This window comes from Neovison vison, chromosome 10, assembly GCF_020171115.1.
Source record: "Neovison vison isolate M4711 chromosome 10, ASM_NN_V1, whole genome shotgun sequence".
Taxonomy (NCBI): domain Eukaryota; kingdom Metazoa; phylum Chordata; class Mammalia; order Carnivora; family Mustelidae; genus Neogale; species Neogale vison.
In genome coordinates, this window is record NC_058100.1 from 34,838,051 (window position 1) to 34,855,875 (window position 17,825).

Sequence of the window (17,825 nt, forward strand, 5' to 3'; positions counted from 1 at the left end):
ATTAATTTGCAAGTGCTTTTTAAAAATTTTTTGGCAAGTACTTTAAATAAGGATTGGAATTAACCTTTTGCTGGTCCTAAGTCATGAATTTGTGCCCTTCTCTCCATCCTGTTGTTGCCATCCCAGACCGAGGGACCACCACTTCCCGTCTGAATTGCTTCAGCAGCCAGAATGCATAGCAGGTCTGCAAGGACCCCCGAGCTGACCCGTTTATCTTTCTAGCTTCACAGTCGGATCATCTTCCTCGCTCTCTGCTCTGATCTTCCTTTATTTCGTTCACCAGTCATTGTCTCTGTCCCACAGTGTCCTCACACGTTCCCTGCTTGGAGAGCTCCGTTTTCCCCGCAGCTGTCCGTGCACTTTACCTGACTGAGTCCTTCTCCTCAGGCGTCCTTAGGCATTCTCACAGGATCCCATTCTTCTTCCTTACATTGAAAACAACTGTGATTAATTCATTCCCTATTGTAAAATAGATTTTTGATAATTACCTGCATAATTTAGATGGGATGAATGATGGAAATGAGTTATTTGTGTACACACAAACACATCTGTTAGGAAAGAATTTAAAAAATAGCTCTGTGGTTCATGGAATGAATCCTTCTCAAAGAGTGGTGGGCCAGACAAGGGGCTCTGGAGTCTGAGGACTTGGTTGGAATCCTGGACCCACCCATTCTGAGCTGTTTACTCTTGGGCAAGTTACTTAACTTCTCTGGGCTTTACTGTTTTCCTTTGTAAACTGGGGTAATAATAGAATTGATCTTTTATGATTGTTGTGAATTTTGAATGAGAGAATTCGTGAGGTGTTTCGCACAGCCTAGAACGTGGTAAGTCCTCTACAAATGTGAGTAATTATTCTCCTTCTCATCCTCATTTCCATCTTCCTTATCTGTGAACATTATCAAGTGCCAACTCTGTAGAGCATAGAAGTGGATGGTATTTGGGTTTCTGGGTTGTTGTTGTTTTTCAGGGAGTCTCTCCACTGGTTGTAATTCCTATTCCTATCAGATAATGTAGTTATTTGGATTATGGTTTGTGGACCCCTCCTTTCACTCTGCCATTTTTCTTTAGGATATTTTACTTTTGCTTCCAGATTTGCAATATGTACCTTCTGTAAGAGAAAATAATTTATCTTTGCTTTTTTTTCTGAAGCATAACTTTTTGAGTATTAACACTCAGATCTGTGTCTCTTAACAGCTGGCCAACTTCCCCAGACTCTGTGAGGAAACAGAAAGGATCGTTGCCAACCACATTCGCGAACGAGAAGGGAAGACAAAGGACCAGGTGAGGGGGGGTTTCCTTGGCGGGCAAGGTCCTTGTGGGGAGTGGAAGGTCTCTCTTCAGGACTGTCTGATGGTCTCCAACAGTTGGCCTGTCTCTGAATGGAAAAAAGGCACTGGGAGCACAACCGCATATGTTTATTTGTACTTATTTATGAATTTTATCCGTGTGTTGCTATGCTAACATCTTGTGTATGTTAAAAATATAAACAAGTGTAAAAACTTGAGAAGCGTGGCATTTTGAAAGCAGTAGTAGGAGTTCTGTTATTTGTTTTTCCCTCAGTGCGCCGTGGATCATCGTGTGTACCCCTAGCATGTACGCACCCCACTTTGAAAATCAAGAACCCAGACACACACCACATTTTTTCTTGAAGCAGGGGTTCTTAACCTTTCATGTGCCCACAGATGGGTATCGGGATATTCGTAAATTCCAAAAACGTTATGCACAATGTCTGGAGTTTGTGACTTCTTTTCTGAGGTGCTTATCCATGGAACCTAAGATTGGAAAACAAAATGTTTAAGAACAGCTCTTTTAAACATTTCTGTTTAGTAAAAGCATATGGCTTGTAAGGTGTGACCTTAAAATTATCTTCTAATCCTATTTAGCTCTGTAAATTCAAAAGATTATTTTATTGGAAGATAACACATTAAAAAAGAAAAGCTAAGAACTGTGTGAAAATAATAAAAGCTTCTTAAATTTAGGTAGATTTTGTTCTTGGTTATTTAGAAAACATTATCATGGGAAGCATGGAGGTTTTCAAGTGCTCTTGGATTCCAGGACACAGCTGTGACAGCGCGGAGAGGACACTGGACCCAGGCCATGTGTTCTCCACAAAATAACAGCATGTTCTTGTGAAAATCACTCCTCAGGACTGTTGTTTTCTCATGTACAACATTGGGATGTTGGTCTGTATGATCTCAGAAGTCTCTCTAAGTTAGAACTCCAAGATTTTTGTGCTTCTTAGGTGAGTTGGAAAGGTGGAGAGGGATAGCCAGGGGAAAAAAGGAGGAAGGCAAAATAGAAGAGTGAGACCAAGTGCAGGGAGAGAGACGCAGGCAACCTGCCTCAGAGGGAGGGAGGGGTGGCAGGGGAAAGCGAAAAGACAGAAGGACGGAGGCCCAGTAGGTTGGGATATTGATTCAGTTACAGCTCGCTCTCTGCTTGAGCTATGGGATTCATTGCGGCTACTTTTTACCATTGTGCTTTGAAAGTTAACCATTATTTATAGTTTTCACTTGTTTTCCAGCTTCTGCATCCTTGGATAGATACAGTAGCCAAAAGAGGAAAAAATAGGCGTTGTGACTTAGTGGAAATAAACAAACTAATATTAACTCATGAGCCAATGAAATGAAGCTGAGGGCCAGACATAAAATCCCGCCACCCAGAGATCCCCCGCACATCTAACATGGCTGCTGTCGGACCAAGGAAGCTTAAGTTCTAGTATCAGCCATACTCCTGACTTAAAGTCAATAAGATAACTGTTTTAATTTAGCATCTTTGTAAAATTCAAGGGATAATATATCCTACTTAACTCTTAGGAATCCTATGTAAAAACAATATTGAAGAAAACGTAGTACAATTATTATCTTCATTATAAGCAGCTGAAGAAACCTCTTCCTGTTTCATGTTTTAGAGTTTTTTTTTCCTAAAATGATACTCTCAGACAGCGTTGTTGTTGGGATTGTGGGCTTCCAGTTCAGCCTGCCCGAGCTCGAATGCAGGCCCCTCGGTACTTTCTGTGTAAATAACAAGATACTCGTCGTCTCATGCTTCGGTTTCCCCAACTTAACGTGGGGTAAATAATGTCGGTTAACTCAGAAGCTTTTGTGACGATGACGTGAAGTCACCCACGTACAGCTCTTAGTTCTTATTTAATTTTAGCGGTTTTTGTTGTTTTTCCTGAAGAGCTGTGACACATAGGGTCTGTGAGAAAGAATTGCCTTTTCTGATTTCAAGAGAAATGGTCTTCCATCTGCAACTCTGAGGTAGTGATGAATCCACTCTCCCAAGTGGCCCGTAAGGGATGGGGCAGGTCTCTGTCTCCGAAGGGGCCATCTCTGACGGGCTGGTCTGACAGCTAATCAGTTAAGGACTTGAAGAAGCTGGTGCTTGACCCCCGTGATATGGACCTGTGCAGCGTAGCAAGACCATACGTGTTCTGAGTAATGGGAGTATGTCCGTGTGTACAGATCTCACGTACGAGTTCCGAACTCTGTCTGCTTTGGGTCATGTGATGCTTCTGACTAGCTGGTCAGAGGGTGACCCATTTCCGCCAGCCTCTGTGCCAGAAATACTTTGAGGCGTTCTTGTAGTTAGTTCTCAGTTTTAAAAAAATTTTAAGAACCCTATTAGCGGCCTCTGCTCTGGAGGCTTTGCATGGGGTGAAAGTCTTAACAATTTATATATATTATATATAGATTAATAATTTATATATATTATATATATACATACATATGTATATATATATATATCTATATATATATATGGGGAAACCATAAATCTGTGAATTTTTTTCTTAAACAGTTTTTTCGAACATCTGTGTGTGCCTGCTCGTCTTCCGGTGTGTGTCCCCGCCTGTGAAAGTACCTGACTCTGTGGCGATCACTGCTGCAGGGGTAGCTTTGCTTTTCTTTAACTCAGTATTCAATAGCTGTGGCTAAAAAGGCAGTGAGAAACTCTGAGAAAGTGAAAAAGTGGGGAAAAAATGTTCTATTTTCCTTTTCATCCCCCACATGCGACCTGGCTCTTTTCCTAGGATGAACACAGACTCCCAGTTTCCAGGAATATGAATGAGAGCAGCCATAGTTTTTATTTTTTTTCTACTTTTTTCCTATACTGCAGTCCAAGTTAATGTGCACGAACAGCCAAGATATTCATGACAACCTTCGGCAGTGTTGAGAGTTATGTAGATATTTGGCTCTTTATGGTGGCGACGATTTATCTGTGCTTAAACATTATGGTTTATTGATATAAACCCTTGGCCAAACAGATTTGGGAGTGTGACAGTTAATAGAATCTGGCTTCATTGTAGGGAGAATGGAGGCAATACCACAGATAATCTAATAACAACAACTCCTCCTAACTCTGTAGTTTCCTTCATTAAGAGAAGAAATGAAACTGTATCTGAGGATAGGAAACTTTTCATGCAAGGATGGTATTAGTGACCATACCTTGACTTTGTGATTGGTAGTGGGGATGGATTTGGGAAGATCCATTTCTTCTCTCTGGCAGGTCCCCTTGGGACTCAGAGATGACCGCCCGAGACTGGCCATGAAAGGAAAGCCTTCGGGCTCATAGCACTGGGTAGTGAGAGACAGTAAGTGGCCAGGTACTAATTATACGGTAATAAATTGCACCTTTTAAAGCAAAGTCTTCTTCAGGGGTGGTAGAAATTATAAATTCAGAGCTGTAAATACTTACTGGGCACCAGCTACGTGTACCATGCTAGATTATGGGTCTACAGTGGTGAACAAGACAAGGTAATTCCTGCTTCATGGAGCTCCTTACACTCTTGCAGGAAAGCAAAACATCAAACAAAATATATACAAATAATCAGTTACATTTGTGGTATATACAGTAAGTAAAAAGTGTAAGGTGCGGTGTACATATAAAATATAATAGGATCGATAGTCTACGGGACAGTAATAGCTTGATCCAGTCTGGTTTGGGGGGTACAGGTTGAGGATATGAGAAGGCTTTCCTGGGGAAGTACTCTCTGGGAAGCATTCTCGCGCCCATGTCCGTGAGCTGTTATTAGGAGGGCACTGATGCACTCTAATATCATCCTCAGTGAGGGAGGCCGTGTGACTGTGCCTGCTGTGTTTCTCAGATGTTTGTTCAACAGTCAAAGTGCAGGGCTCTGGAGCTTTGTGGGCAAGGATTCTTTTTTTTAAGATTTTATTGATTTATTTGAGAGAGAGAGAGAGTGAGTGAGCATGAGTGGGGGTTGGGGAGGGGCAGAGGGAGAGGGGGAAGAAGACTTCCTGCTAAGCAGGGAGCCCCACATGGCAACACAGAGCTCCATCCCAGGACCCCAGGATCATGACATGGGGCAAAGGCAGCTATTTGACCGACTGAGCCTCTCAGGTGCTCCTGTGGGCAGGGAATCCCAAGTATTTTTTCCTATTAACAAGTCTCAACGTTCTAGAAAAACCGGGGACGCAGTGGGAGAACAAAAGGAAACAGGAAGGGGAACTCAGTTTGGGATATCTCTTGACTACAGCTCTCCTACGCTTTCTGGTTGGTTGCTGCATCCTCTCTGGTTCTAAGCCCTCTCGGCTCCTATTGAAGAATATTTTCTCCAGAGGGACTTTCCAGATCTCTGACTTGTGATTCAAACATTTTCATGTTTCATGTTTACTGGAACATGCATTCAATTCATTCCTTGACAGCTTGATTGAATGTGCGTGATGTTCTAGGCTCTGGGGATTGATCAGCGGATATGGCAGGTGGGGTCTGAATACGGAATATGTAGAAACTTAGGTGTCAGCGTGTGGTAGTGCCACAAAGGAAAGTAAGGCAGGGTGACGGGATCTGAAGAGAGTGCTAGTTTACACAGAAGGAGCAGGGAGGTCCCTCTGAGGAGGTGATCCTTCAGCCACAAAGGAAAGTAAGGCAGGGTGACGGGATCTGAAGAGAGTGCTAGTTTACACAGAAGGAGCAGGGAGGTCCCTCTGAGGAGGTGATCCTTCAGCAGAGACCTGAATGGAATTTTGCTTTGATAATGAAGCCTGGTGATCTCAAGGACATTTTCTATATCTTTGAATATTGTCTTTTTGAGTTGGTTGATGAGATGTTTCTTCTGCTTGCCTAAAAGGAGCTTAAAGAGGTAGAAAAGAAGAAGAAAAGCAAGAGATAATATTGTTATTTCATGGCTATTAGACAGTGTCTACAGGAGCAGCCCCTCACTGGTACACACGTGTCCTTTTGAACATTATGCCTGCATTTTAGAAGATCAGAATAATTCTACGTTCTGTGTGAAATAGGCAAACTGTACATGCCTGTAAGCTCTAATTCTGTTGTCTTCATGGGGGACTCAGGCTTCTGATGTAGATTTTTAATTCTGTACTTAGAGTAAAAATTACAAGAGTCTAATGAAAAAATTTAATACAGCTTTTCATTTTAACTGAAGCATCTTTTTAGAAAATCAGATGAAGATAAGTCATTTGCAGGCAATTACTCACTTTCGTATCAAGAATGTTTACGAGGGGTTTTCAACTGAAGTATTTCTCTTTGGCCTACAGGTTCTGCTACTGATCGACATCCAAGTCTCCTACATCAATACCAACCACGAAGATTTCATTGGGTTTGCAAAGTACGTGAAACGCTTAATTGCCACAAGCATTCCCCCTGCTGGTTTGGTTAGAATGCACATTGTGAATTTCTGCTACAACCCTACTACGTTTGAGAGCACATTCTGTGTCAGGATTAACTCTGAGTCAACCACGTAGGAGGTCTGAACCTCATGGCCATGAGGCCGTGTTTTCTCGATAAAGTAGTTGGCTCTTTCATTGTGCAGCATATGAAGTCATATGGGTCTTGGATAGTCATTGTTTTTGGATGATGATCTACAGTTTGTACTTGAACTCTCATAGATAAGCAGGAACAGATGCACATTTAAAATATGTTTGGGAATACTTTCTCACAGAAATTTGAAGCAACAAATGCAATTCACAGGATACAAGCTATTTTAACATCCCTAAATAAGAATATAGAGGTCTATTTTTTTTTTAAACTATCCTTTGTAAACTTAGATGGGATCTTTTTGGATGAACATTCTCTCTTCTACAGCGTGTTTATACTTCACATAATCTTGTCTATATATTGCCATTCCATCATGCATGTATTCTGTTATATTTAAATATTCTACTGATATATTCCTAGATACTGTCATATGGATATGCTTAGTTATTTAGGGCTGGTCATTCATCATGTGACATTTTCAAGACCCTGATTTCACCATTTTTTTCCTGCCCTTTAGTGGGACCAGTTTTTGTTTGCTTTTAAGGGGTTTTCATTATAACTTTAGAATATATCTGTGGCACGTACATGGTTCCAACTTCAAGTATATATAGCATGGTCTATTTTATAAAAATATAAACTAAAAGGATCAAGTACCATTACTTGAACTGCATATTCAAGAACAGGACAAGTAAAAATATATATAACAACAAATGTATAACAATTTTATTTAATTACACTCTGACTTAGAAGCAACACATATGTAGATCATGTCAGTGAGACTACACAGTGGCCTGAGGAATTTCAAGGCATGTGTTAGGGAGCAAAGGCCCAATTATCCAATGGAAAATCGTCTCATTCTAAGCGTGGTTATTGTCGGGATGACTTAACCAAGGGTGTAGAAATATTTTGCATCCATTGTGTGGTAGTTAGACTTTTTCAGCTATTTTCTGTCTTTGACCTATGTGTAAAGTTGTTAGAGCACAGTGATGAGTGCGTCCCTTTGGTCAGTTACACGTTTAGCCACACTACCCATCCCAACTTCTAGACAGGGCTTTCCTCCGCGGGCATTTCACATAGACCTGCCCCCCTCTCTTTTTCAGCCCCTGTGGCTCTCACCATCTGCACTGCTCATTTCCCTCTGCAAAATCACCAGTAGGAAGAAACCTAGACTCTGATATGCCTTTCTATCCCTAGGCTTGGAAGTAGGGACCTGAGAATTTCTGCCCAGTTTCCAGCACCGTCAGTGAACTCTGTGTGCTGGTGCCAAGCACTACAGTAGTTGCTATGGGGGAAAATATATAAGAAAAAGAAAAAATATTTTTGTCTTTAGGAGCTTGCCTAATAATCGAAAAGTAGAGAGAAACACATGTAAAAAGTTAAGCTGACACATTCTCCATTTACTTCACTTGCTTCTTTGAGGAATTTAAAAGAACAACAAACCCTTGAATCATTTGAAATAACAGGAATGCTGCCTTTAATGTTGATTTTTATTGGTTACAAATGCCAGTTAGGTCCTTATAAAAATGTAGCAGATGTAGATGTAAACTTGGCACTGTAACTTAGGAGTGAAAAGGATGTTGCAACGTTGCCCCTTTGTGGTACCTGGTTCACGGAGGAAGCAGGGCAGAATCCTAAGGAGTTTGGAAAAGGTTTGTTTTTGAACAGGTTTTGTAATCAGTGCTGCAATTTAATTTCACCCTGGGGTCTTCTTGAAATGTTCCCTTCCCAGATTACTTACTTATTTTTTTATAAATATTTATTTATTTTAAAGAGAGAGTGCGTGAGTGTGCTCAAGTGCAGGGGGCGGGGGTGGGTAGGGCTGGGGGAGAGGGAGAGAGAGAATCTCAAGCAGGCCCCCTGCTGAACGTGGGGCCTCACGCAGGGCTCAGTCTCATGACCCTCAGATCGTGACCTGAGCCAAGACCAAGAGTTGGACGTTCAACCAGCTACCCCGCCCAGGCACCCCATACACTTAATTTGTTTAAAGATAAGTAGTCCAGAGTTTCAATATATTTTTTTAACTTCAGAAGCTGTTCAAATACAGTATTATATTAACTAGGTTTCTGAAGGCATATAATTTTCAAATGTAAGTACTTCAAACTCAGCTTTTTGATGCAGTCTGTCCATAATCCAGGTGACTGCCCTGTTTTTCCAGCAGTGAGATAAGATATTGAACCTTTATGATGTTGGGGGAGAACAAGGAAGCATTGTTCAAACTGCTCTAGAAACCTAGCAACTTTGCACAGTTTTCATCGATTTTAAACTGCACATCCAGACTTTCTTTTAAAGGACTGGCCTGGGAGTCAGCAGTCTGGGTATTTTTTCCATGGTTTGTCACTGGTGAGCTTTGGGTTTTGGCAATTCAGTTAGCCATTCTGTATCTCAGTTTACTGCTCTAGCAAATGGAATAATAAATGATCCCGGTCTTGTGTACCTTTCAGGAGTGTTGGAAGATCACGTTAATGAAGTTATGGGAAAGTGTTTTTGCAAACTGTTGTGTAGACCGTAAAAGTGAGAAAGCGACACACACACACACACACACACACACACACACAAATTTGATTCCTAGGCACCATTTTACTTTGTTATGAAATTTATGATGACTGGAGTATGATTGCCACTGGAATATTCTTTTAGTTGCTGACATTGTCTCTAAATGAGACTCAGAGGTGAATGTTCTTTCCCTTTGTATGCGGAGTTGGAGTGCATTTCAGTGTGACATGGGACAATTATGAATATGAAGAAATGTTCATTTCAAAATCACTTAAGGGGTTGTGGTATTTTTTTGTGCTTTTAAAATTAAAAAAATATGGTTGTAGCTATAAATTTTAAAGTTGGCAGGAATGCTGTTTCCATCACAGAAGAAAAGTCAAGCCATATTTGAAGACAATTATGTAAGTATTTTTAAGTTCCAAAGATAGAAAATTAAGGTCTGGAGTTGAGAAAAATAAGCATTTATTTCATGAGATTTTTAGAGAGTCGCCAAAAGTGGGGGGCACTTCTCATATTTATAGGATGGTGATGGACATAGTATTTTACACACACATCTATTTTTTTCAACCAGGATGACTTTTGTTCTAAAAATTAAAAAAAAAAAAAGAAAACAAATTGCTAAAATTAGATTAACAGAGTATTAATTCTCAGAGTAGGGTTCAGGACATCTCAGATTTGTCCCCTTCCTACTGTAGACCCTATTGCACCATGATGAATGTGTGGAAATTTTTTTCATCTCCCAGCTATTCATTAAACATGGACCATAAAATATGTACCACGCGTAGCGTGTCCAAGAAAGCACTGCTGTAGGCTTGCTTTGGAATTTCCTGATTTCTGAAAGCTTGATCTTTCAACTATAATATAGTTTCTGAATCTAAGAATTGAGTATTTCAGAAGAAGATGTCAACTTTCCTCATGACTTAAGGATTTTAATTTATCATTCTTCTCTGTTTAAAAAAACACCTACATTCTATATTTTTTTACACAATACTGGTTTTTGTTATGCAAGAAAACAAAAGCTAGCCCAATTATTCTTTTATTCACTTCCCTTCTTCCCTGTAATCCTGCTGGATTTGAATAGAGAGGCAGGCTAGTTAGCTGAATGCCTTGGGAAGTGACTTTCACATTCTTGTGCTCTTCTTTGTTTGTTCCATGGGCACAATTTGCTTTCTGTCTACAGCTTACGTAGTCCAGCGGTTTAAGAGAAAAATAGGCCCCAGATATAGACCGTTAGAGTAATATCTCTGTGCCATGAGCAGAAGACCAAGGTCCGTTTTTCAATCTGCTGGGTTGGTCTCAACACCTGTTTTCTCATTGTTGAAATGATACAGTGTGCAGACTTCAGTTCTTGTTATATGACTACCATGAAAATTCTATTGGTTGTAATATTCATTGTATCTCTTTCCTGATCCTCTGGAATGTCTTTGTTGCGGTTTTATGAAAGGGGGTATATGGGAACCTTGGAACCAAATTCTAGACTAACGTTGGTTTTTCCCTTTGCATTCTTTTTTCCCCCCAATACATATTCTATTCTTTTTTATTGTGTGTATATTTTTCATTTTTTAATTGTTTATATATTTGATTTTTTCAGTGTTCCAAGATTCATTGTTTATGCACCACACCCAGTGCTCCATGCAATACGTGCCCTCCTTAATACCCACCACCAGGCTTAACCAACCCCTTTCCCGCTCCCCTCCTATTATATTCTATTATAATAGTGTTTCAAGTTCCTATTCTTATATGAGAATGTTCTCTCCTGTGGAATCAAATTTTAGGTATTATAACAAGATTATCTTTTTGACTTATATGCAGATTCAGGAACTAAATCCTTGGTTGCTTACTGGGACTATTATCGGGTAGAAATAAAGGGATGAACAATAGGGCATCATTAGTATCATCTATTCCAATCAGTTATGAATTCTAATGTTTTAAGCACCATTTTAAAAATAAGCAGACTTCTACTTTTCTCTTTCATTCTCAAATCTGTTATATTGAACATTATCTTCATCCTTAAAATGGACCTTAGGAGGTGAGTCATGCTTCTTTGATAGGCCCCCAAGTTCTGGAGGGGTTTCTTGCATAATATTTAGCCTGTGACTTCACTAAAGATCTTCAGGGGGAATCAACATCATGTAGTTTTCTTCCCCTTTTGGCTTCAGTCTGACTGGATAGAGCCAAGCTGGCCCATGGTGAGCTTCACTCTTGGGACTCTCGGCGGGCACTCAGAATCCTCTTGGGTTAATATAAAAGAACATCCCGACGGAGCTTCTTCACTCCAGAGCACAGCTGCCCAGTAGAACTTTGTGAAGGGATGGGAGTATTTTGTAATCTGTGCAGTCCAGTACAATAGCTTCTAGACACACACACCTATTGGGTAGCTTAAATGTGGCTAGTACAACAAAAGAAATGAAAGCTAAATTAAATTTTAATTAATTAAATATTTTGATTGAAATAGCCACATCTGGCTACCAGCAACTGTACTGGACAGCATAGTTCTAGAGTATGGTGAGTCCAGCTGGTTTCTCTGAGACCGTCACTGCTGACCCATACTTCACCGACAGGGTGGTGACCTACAGTGGTAGCTACTAGGGAAGGAAAAGGAGGTAAGTTCGTTAGGTGCTGCAAGCCAGTTCCAAGGCTTAGGAATGTGAAGTCAACTCTTTAAATGTTCTGTCACCAAAGTAGGAAGCATGGGCCTTTTCCTTGTACTGCCTTAGAGTGTATGTTGCCATTTGCTATTATTTTCTCTGTCATGGTCACTACTAAAGTTTCATTTAATTCTCTGCCTCCTCTATGAACAAACATGGTGGTGGAGGGAGAGGCACACCTTAACATTTGCCATGGAATATGGGTCTTTGAGGGACTCCCATTTTCTTGGTTCACTTGAGCCCCTTAGACTTCCCTTTTTTCTTTCTCATTTGTCTTTAACTTTTCAGCCCACTGCAGCCTTTTCCCTTTCAAAGATTTTATTTATTATTTGAGAGAGAGATTGAGAGAATGAGTGGGAGGAGGGACAGAGGAAGAAGCAGACTCCCTGTGGAGCAGGGAGCCCGATGCGGGACTCAATCCCAGGACTCTGGGATCATGACCTGAGCGAAGGCAGTCGCTTAACCGACCGAGCCACGCAGGCCTCCGGTCCACAGCAGTCTTGTGTCTTCCACACTACTCTAATGAGACAGAACGGTTAATCCAGCAGATAATTCTGAGTCTTCATTTTACAACATAACGATTTCTTGCTGCGATCTGTTCCTTTGCTTCAGCACCCCTCCACTATCTCCTGGTTCTCCTCTTTCTGGTGTAGCCGCACCTTCTGAGTGTTATTTTGGAGCTCTTTATCCTCTGATTGTGACTTAACAACTGTTTGTTTGTTTGTTTTTAATCATGATTCTCCCATAGATCCTCTTCTTTTCTCACTTACTGCACTATCCCTGACCAGGACCTCCCGCCGCAGTGGTTGCAGTTACCACCTTTACCTGATGACTCTCAATCTAGACCCCCATTTCAGAACTCTTTCCCGGACTGTGTACCATATTCCAGCACATACTAGGCACCTCTACTTGTATATCATACAGAAGCCGTAACCAAGTATTCCTAAATTAAACTCATCGTGTCATCTTAGAATTTACTCCTCTCCATTGTTCCCTCTCCCAGTTGCTCAAACCAGAAACCCAAGCATCACTCTCTCTTCCTTCTGCCCTCATCTTTGCTTCCTTCCATCTTTATCAAGTCCATTTGATTCTGATTATTTTTTAACTTGTCTGTTTCTTCCTGTCATCATCACTACTACTAAAGTTAGTCTTTTCTTGCCTGGGTTACTACCGTAGTCTCCCTGCCTCTTGTCATGTGCATTTTCATTCTGTCCTGGGTTCCCTATTACTTTCAGAGTAAAGTCTAAACTCGTTAGTATGGTTCCCAAGGTCCTGTAGACTCCATCTTCTGCCTACCTTTTCAGCTATTCTGTTGTTGCTATTTCTGTCCGTACCACCCCAGCCCTGTCATCTAGCCAGACTGACCACTTTTGGATCCCTCAATAGACCATTCTCTTCCTGACATACCTGTCTACTGCAGACTTCTTCAAATTACTTAAACTTCCTATTGCAGATAAGCATTAATAATCTGGTTAAAAATAACCTTGGTATCAAAATATAATTTCATAAATATTTCTTTTATTTTTTTAGAATATCTTATTTATTTATTTGACAGACAGAGATCACAAGTAGGTAGAGAGGCAGGCAGAGAGAGAGGGGGAAGCAGGCTCCCTGCTGAGCAGAGAGCCCGATTAGGGGCTCAATCCCAGGACCCCGAGGTTGTGACCCGAGCTGAAGGCAGAAGCCTTAACCCACTGAGCCACCCAGGTGCCCCTCATAAATATTTCTTAAGATACCCTTATTCACACTGTGCTAGATAGTACCAGGGGTCAGAGACTAAAGATATCCAGATTAATGCAACACCCCCTCAGCCATCCAGGGGCAGACGTAGTTGGAAGGGAGTTAGAGATCAGCCTATGACAAAGTCCTGGTTATATAATTCAGGCACAAAGAGCTTTGGGAGTTCATGGGAAAGAGAGATAACTTGAGGTTTCTAAGAAGGCATAATCCAGAAATGGGACTCGATTGACTTTGAAGGCTGGGCAGGACTCCGCAGTCAGAGGGAGGGGGTCTAGGCTGTTTCCTGTCTTCCCTGCTTCAGAGTCAATAGTACCCATTCCAGGAAGGTAATTTTACTAAAACACTGCTTTGATCATGCCATTTGCTGGCTCAGAAACTTTGAATACTTTTTGTTGCCTCTAATATAGTGGCCAAATCCATCATAATTGGCTTCAATATATAGTGATTGTACTAGATGGCTTTTAAAGTCATTTGACAAACCCGAGTCTATGATTATATAATTTTGTCATAATAGTTTTACTTTGCACAACTTCCCTACATACCTCATTTTTCTCCCTTCTGGAGTTGCTACTACTACTCCATTCTCTTGGAATGCAGTTGCTTGTCTTCCTTTGTTAAAGTTTAACCTCTTCTCAGGTTTTCTGTGAAAATCTTAGATCATATCAGACCAAAATAATCTTTTTTCTCTGAACATTTGGACCAGTGACTATGCATAGGGCTTATTTGGAAAATGGTCACATACCCCCTTGACACACTCCTTTGTTATTTGAATCTTTTATTATATGTGCACATGGATAAGGATAGATACGAGTATGCAAAAAATAATTTGAGCTAAAAGATAATATGTTTTTATCTTTGAATGAATTCCATTGTGTTCTTCTTTTTATAAAAATTTAAGCCTCTTATTATATACTTTTTAAATCGTTAGGTCTCAGAAAATTAAACTAAATAAACCTAATTTGGTTTTATGTGTGTTAGTGCTTCCAGTGGCTTGTATGTAGTAGGAATTTATACAATTAACAACAAACACACACACAAAATAAGAAGATATGAGGTAATTATATCCTACATTTGGAACAGAAGCACTTTAGTTTTTAGCTTTCTGTTACATCTTCACATATTTATTCTTAGGAAGTTTATTGTTCTGTATTATTTGTGTTTTGTGTATTTCACGACCCTCATCAGGTAAGTCAGAGGCTTCTGATTACAAGGACTACACTTATTTGTGTTTATATCTTCTACAGAGTGCCTTGCAGATAACTGATTCCCTAAAATTTTTTATTTATATCAAATTAAAGCATTATATATAGGTATATTTTCAATATTGCAGATATAACCAACTAAATACCTATTGCCAAGAACATGTCCAAAGGCTCAAATTAACTTGCAAGTCCTTACATGGCTTCCGTGAATACATCTTAATTTTTACTTATTTATATTTTTAAATTAAATTAAATTAATTTTTTTTAAATTCAGGTATAATTAGCATACAGCGTTCTATTCATTTCAGGTATACAGTATAATGATTCACAATTCTATACATTTTCAATGCTCATCAAAATATGTGTACTCTTTACCCCCTTTATCTGTTTCACTCATCCCCTACCAGCCTACCCTCTGGCAACCACCAGTTGGTTCTCTTTATTTAAGAATGTTTTTTATTGTTTGTCTCTTTTATCTTTGTTCATTTGTTTTATTTCTTAAATTCCATGTAAGAGTGAAACCATATGGTATTGTCTTTCTCTGACTGACTTATTTCAGTTAGTGTAATAACTTTCTAGGTCCATCCGTGTTATTGCAAATGGCAAAATTTCATTCTTTTTAATGGTGGAGCAATAACTCATAGTATGTGTATATGTAAAATACTATACTATAATAATATATATAATATAATATAACATCATACAATATAATACATATATTATATATTATATCTTTATTATATATTCATCTATCTGTGGACAGGTGGATTGCTTGCATATCTTGGCTATTTTAGATAATGCTGAAATAAACTTAAAAGTGGATATGTCTTTTCAAATTGTGTTTTCATTTTTATTGGGTAAATACCCTTTTGTGGAATAACTGGATCATATGGTAATTCTAAATTTTTTGAGGAACCTCCATACTGTTTTCCTCAGTGGCTGTACCAGGTTGCATTCCCACCAATGGTTCTGAGGTTTCCCTTTTCTCTTCATCTTTGCCAGCACTTGTTATTTCTTCAGTTTCTGATTTTAGCCATTCTGAGAGATGTGAGGTGATGTCCCATTATGGTTTTGATTTGCATTTACCTGATGATTAGTGATGTTGAGCATCTTTTCATGTGTCTGTTGGCCATCTGGGTGTCTTCTTTGGAAAAATGTCTAATCAGGACTTCTGTCCATTGTTAAATTGGATTATTTGGTTTTCAGGTATTGAGTTATATAAATTCTTTATATATTTTGCATATGTACCCCTAATTGGATAAACGTTTACAATATCTCCTCCCATTCACTAGTTTTTCTTTTCATTTTGTTGATGATTGCCTTTGCTGTGCATAGTCCCAGTACTTTAACATTAAATATCAAAGAAATTACTGCTTTTTTTAAATAGGAATTTTATGGTTTCAGGTCTCACATTTAGGTCTTTAAACCATTTTGAGTTTATTTTTGTTTATGATGTAAAAAAGTGGTACAGTTTCATTATTTTATATGTAGCCTCCAGTTTTCCCAATGCCATTTATTGAAGAGACTATCTTTTTCCCATTGTATGTACTTTCCTCCTTTGTTATAGATTAATTGACCATAAAAGCATGGGTTTATTTCTGGACTCTTTTTTCTGTTCCATTGATGTATGTGTCTGTTTTTGTGCCTGAACCGTACTGTTTTGATTGCTATAGCTTTGTAGTATATCTTAAAACCTAGGATTGTGATGACTTCAGCTTTGTTTTTCTTTCTGAAGATTGCTTTGGCTATTTGGGGTCTTTGTGATTTCACACAAATGTTAGTGTCATTTGTTCTAGTTCTGTGAAAAATGCTGTTGGTATTTTGATAGTGATTGAATGAAATCTGTATATTGCTTTGAGTGGTATGAACATTTTGGCAGTATTGGTTCTTCCAATGCATGAACACCACCTTGGTTAGTTTATTCTTAGATATTTCATTTCATTTTTTTATTTTTTGAGGGTGGGGAGGAGCAGAGGGAGAGAAAGAATCTTAGACAGGCTCCATGCCACCCTGAGATCATGATCTGAGCTGAAATCAAGAGTCAGAAGCTTAACCAACTGAGCCACCCAGCTGCCCAGTGTTTTATTCTTTTTGGAGCAATTGTAAATGGGCTTGTTTTCTTAATTTCTCTTTTTGCTATTTCATTATTAGCATATAGAAATGCAACAGATTTCCACATAGTACTTTTGAATCCTGAGACTTCCTTACCAATCTCTCTCTCTATAGATTTACCTTTACTGCCTTTTCTTGTCTGTTTGGTGAGGCTAGAACTTCCAATACTATGCTGAACAAAAGTGTTGAGAGTGGACGTCTTGATTTTGTTCCTGTTCTTAGAGGAAAAGCTCTTGTTTTCCCACCACTATGTTAGCTATGTGTTTTTCATATAAGACCTTTATTGTGTCTTGGGGTTTGTTCCTTTTAAGCCTACTGTGTTGAGAGTTTTTATCATGAATGGGTATTGTGGTTTGTCAAATGCTTTTTCTGCATCTAATGAGGTGACTATATGGTTTGTCTCTTTTCTCTTGTTGATATGATGTACCGTGTTGACCGATGTGCGAATATTAAATTACTCATGCATCCCTGGAATAAATTCCACTTGATCATAGTGAATGGTCTTTTAATGTTTTGTTGGGTTTGTTTTACTGAGGTTTTGTTGAGGATTTCTGTATCTGTGTTCATCAGAGATATAGGCCTGTAGTTTTCCTTTTTTGTAGTATCTTTATTTGGTTTTAGTATCAGGGTAATGCTAGCCTCAGAATGAATTTGGATGCTTTCCTTCCTCTTCTATTATTTGGAGTATTTTAAGAAAAATAGGTATTAACTCTATTTCAGATGTTTGGCAGAATTCACCTATGAAGCTGTTGGTCTTGGACAGCTTGAATAGGTGTTGCTTGTTGGAGATTTTTTTTTTTTAATTTTATCTGATTCCGTTTCATTGCTGGTAATGGGTCCATTCTAATTTTGTTTCTTCCTGATTCCATTTGGGAAGGTTATATGTTTC

General features: G+C 39.2%; 1 protein-coding gene across 7 annotated transcripts in view; it reads left to right on the forward strand.

The window, feature by feature from the left end:
* The window catches only part of DNM3 (dynamin 3), a 534,866-nt gene that overhangs the window by 216,904 nt on the left and 300,137 nt on the right, over positions 1-17,825 (forward strand). For all 7 annotated transcript variants that reach the window (XM_044266982.1, XM_044266981.1, XM_044266976.1 and 4 more), the window contains exons 11-12: positions 1,195-1,281; positions 6,522-6,592. In XM_044266982.1, the coding sequence (XP_044122917.1) occupies positions 1,195-1,281; positions 6,522-6,592 (158 nt within the window). The remainder of the gene's footprint in view (positions 1-1,194; positions 1,282-6,521; positions 6,593-17,825) is intronic.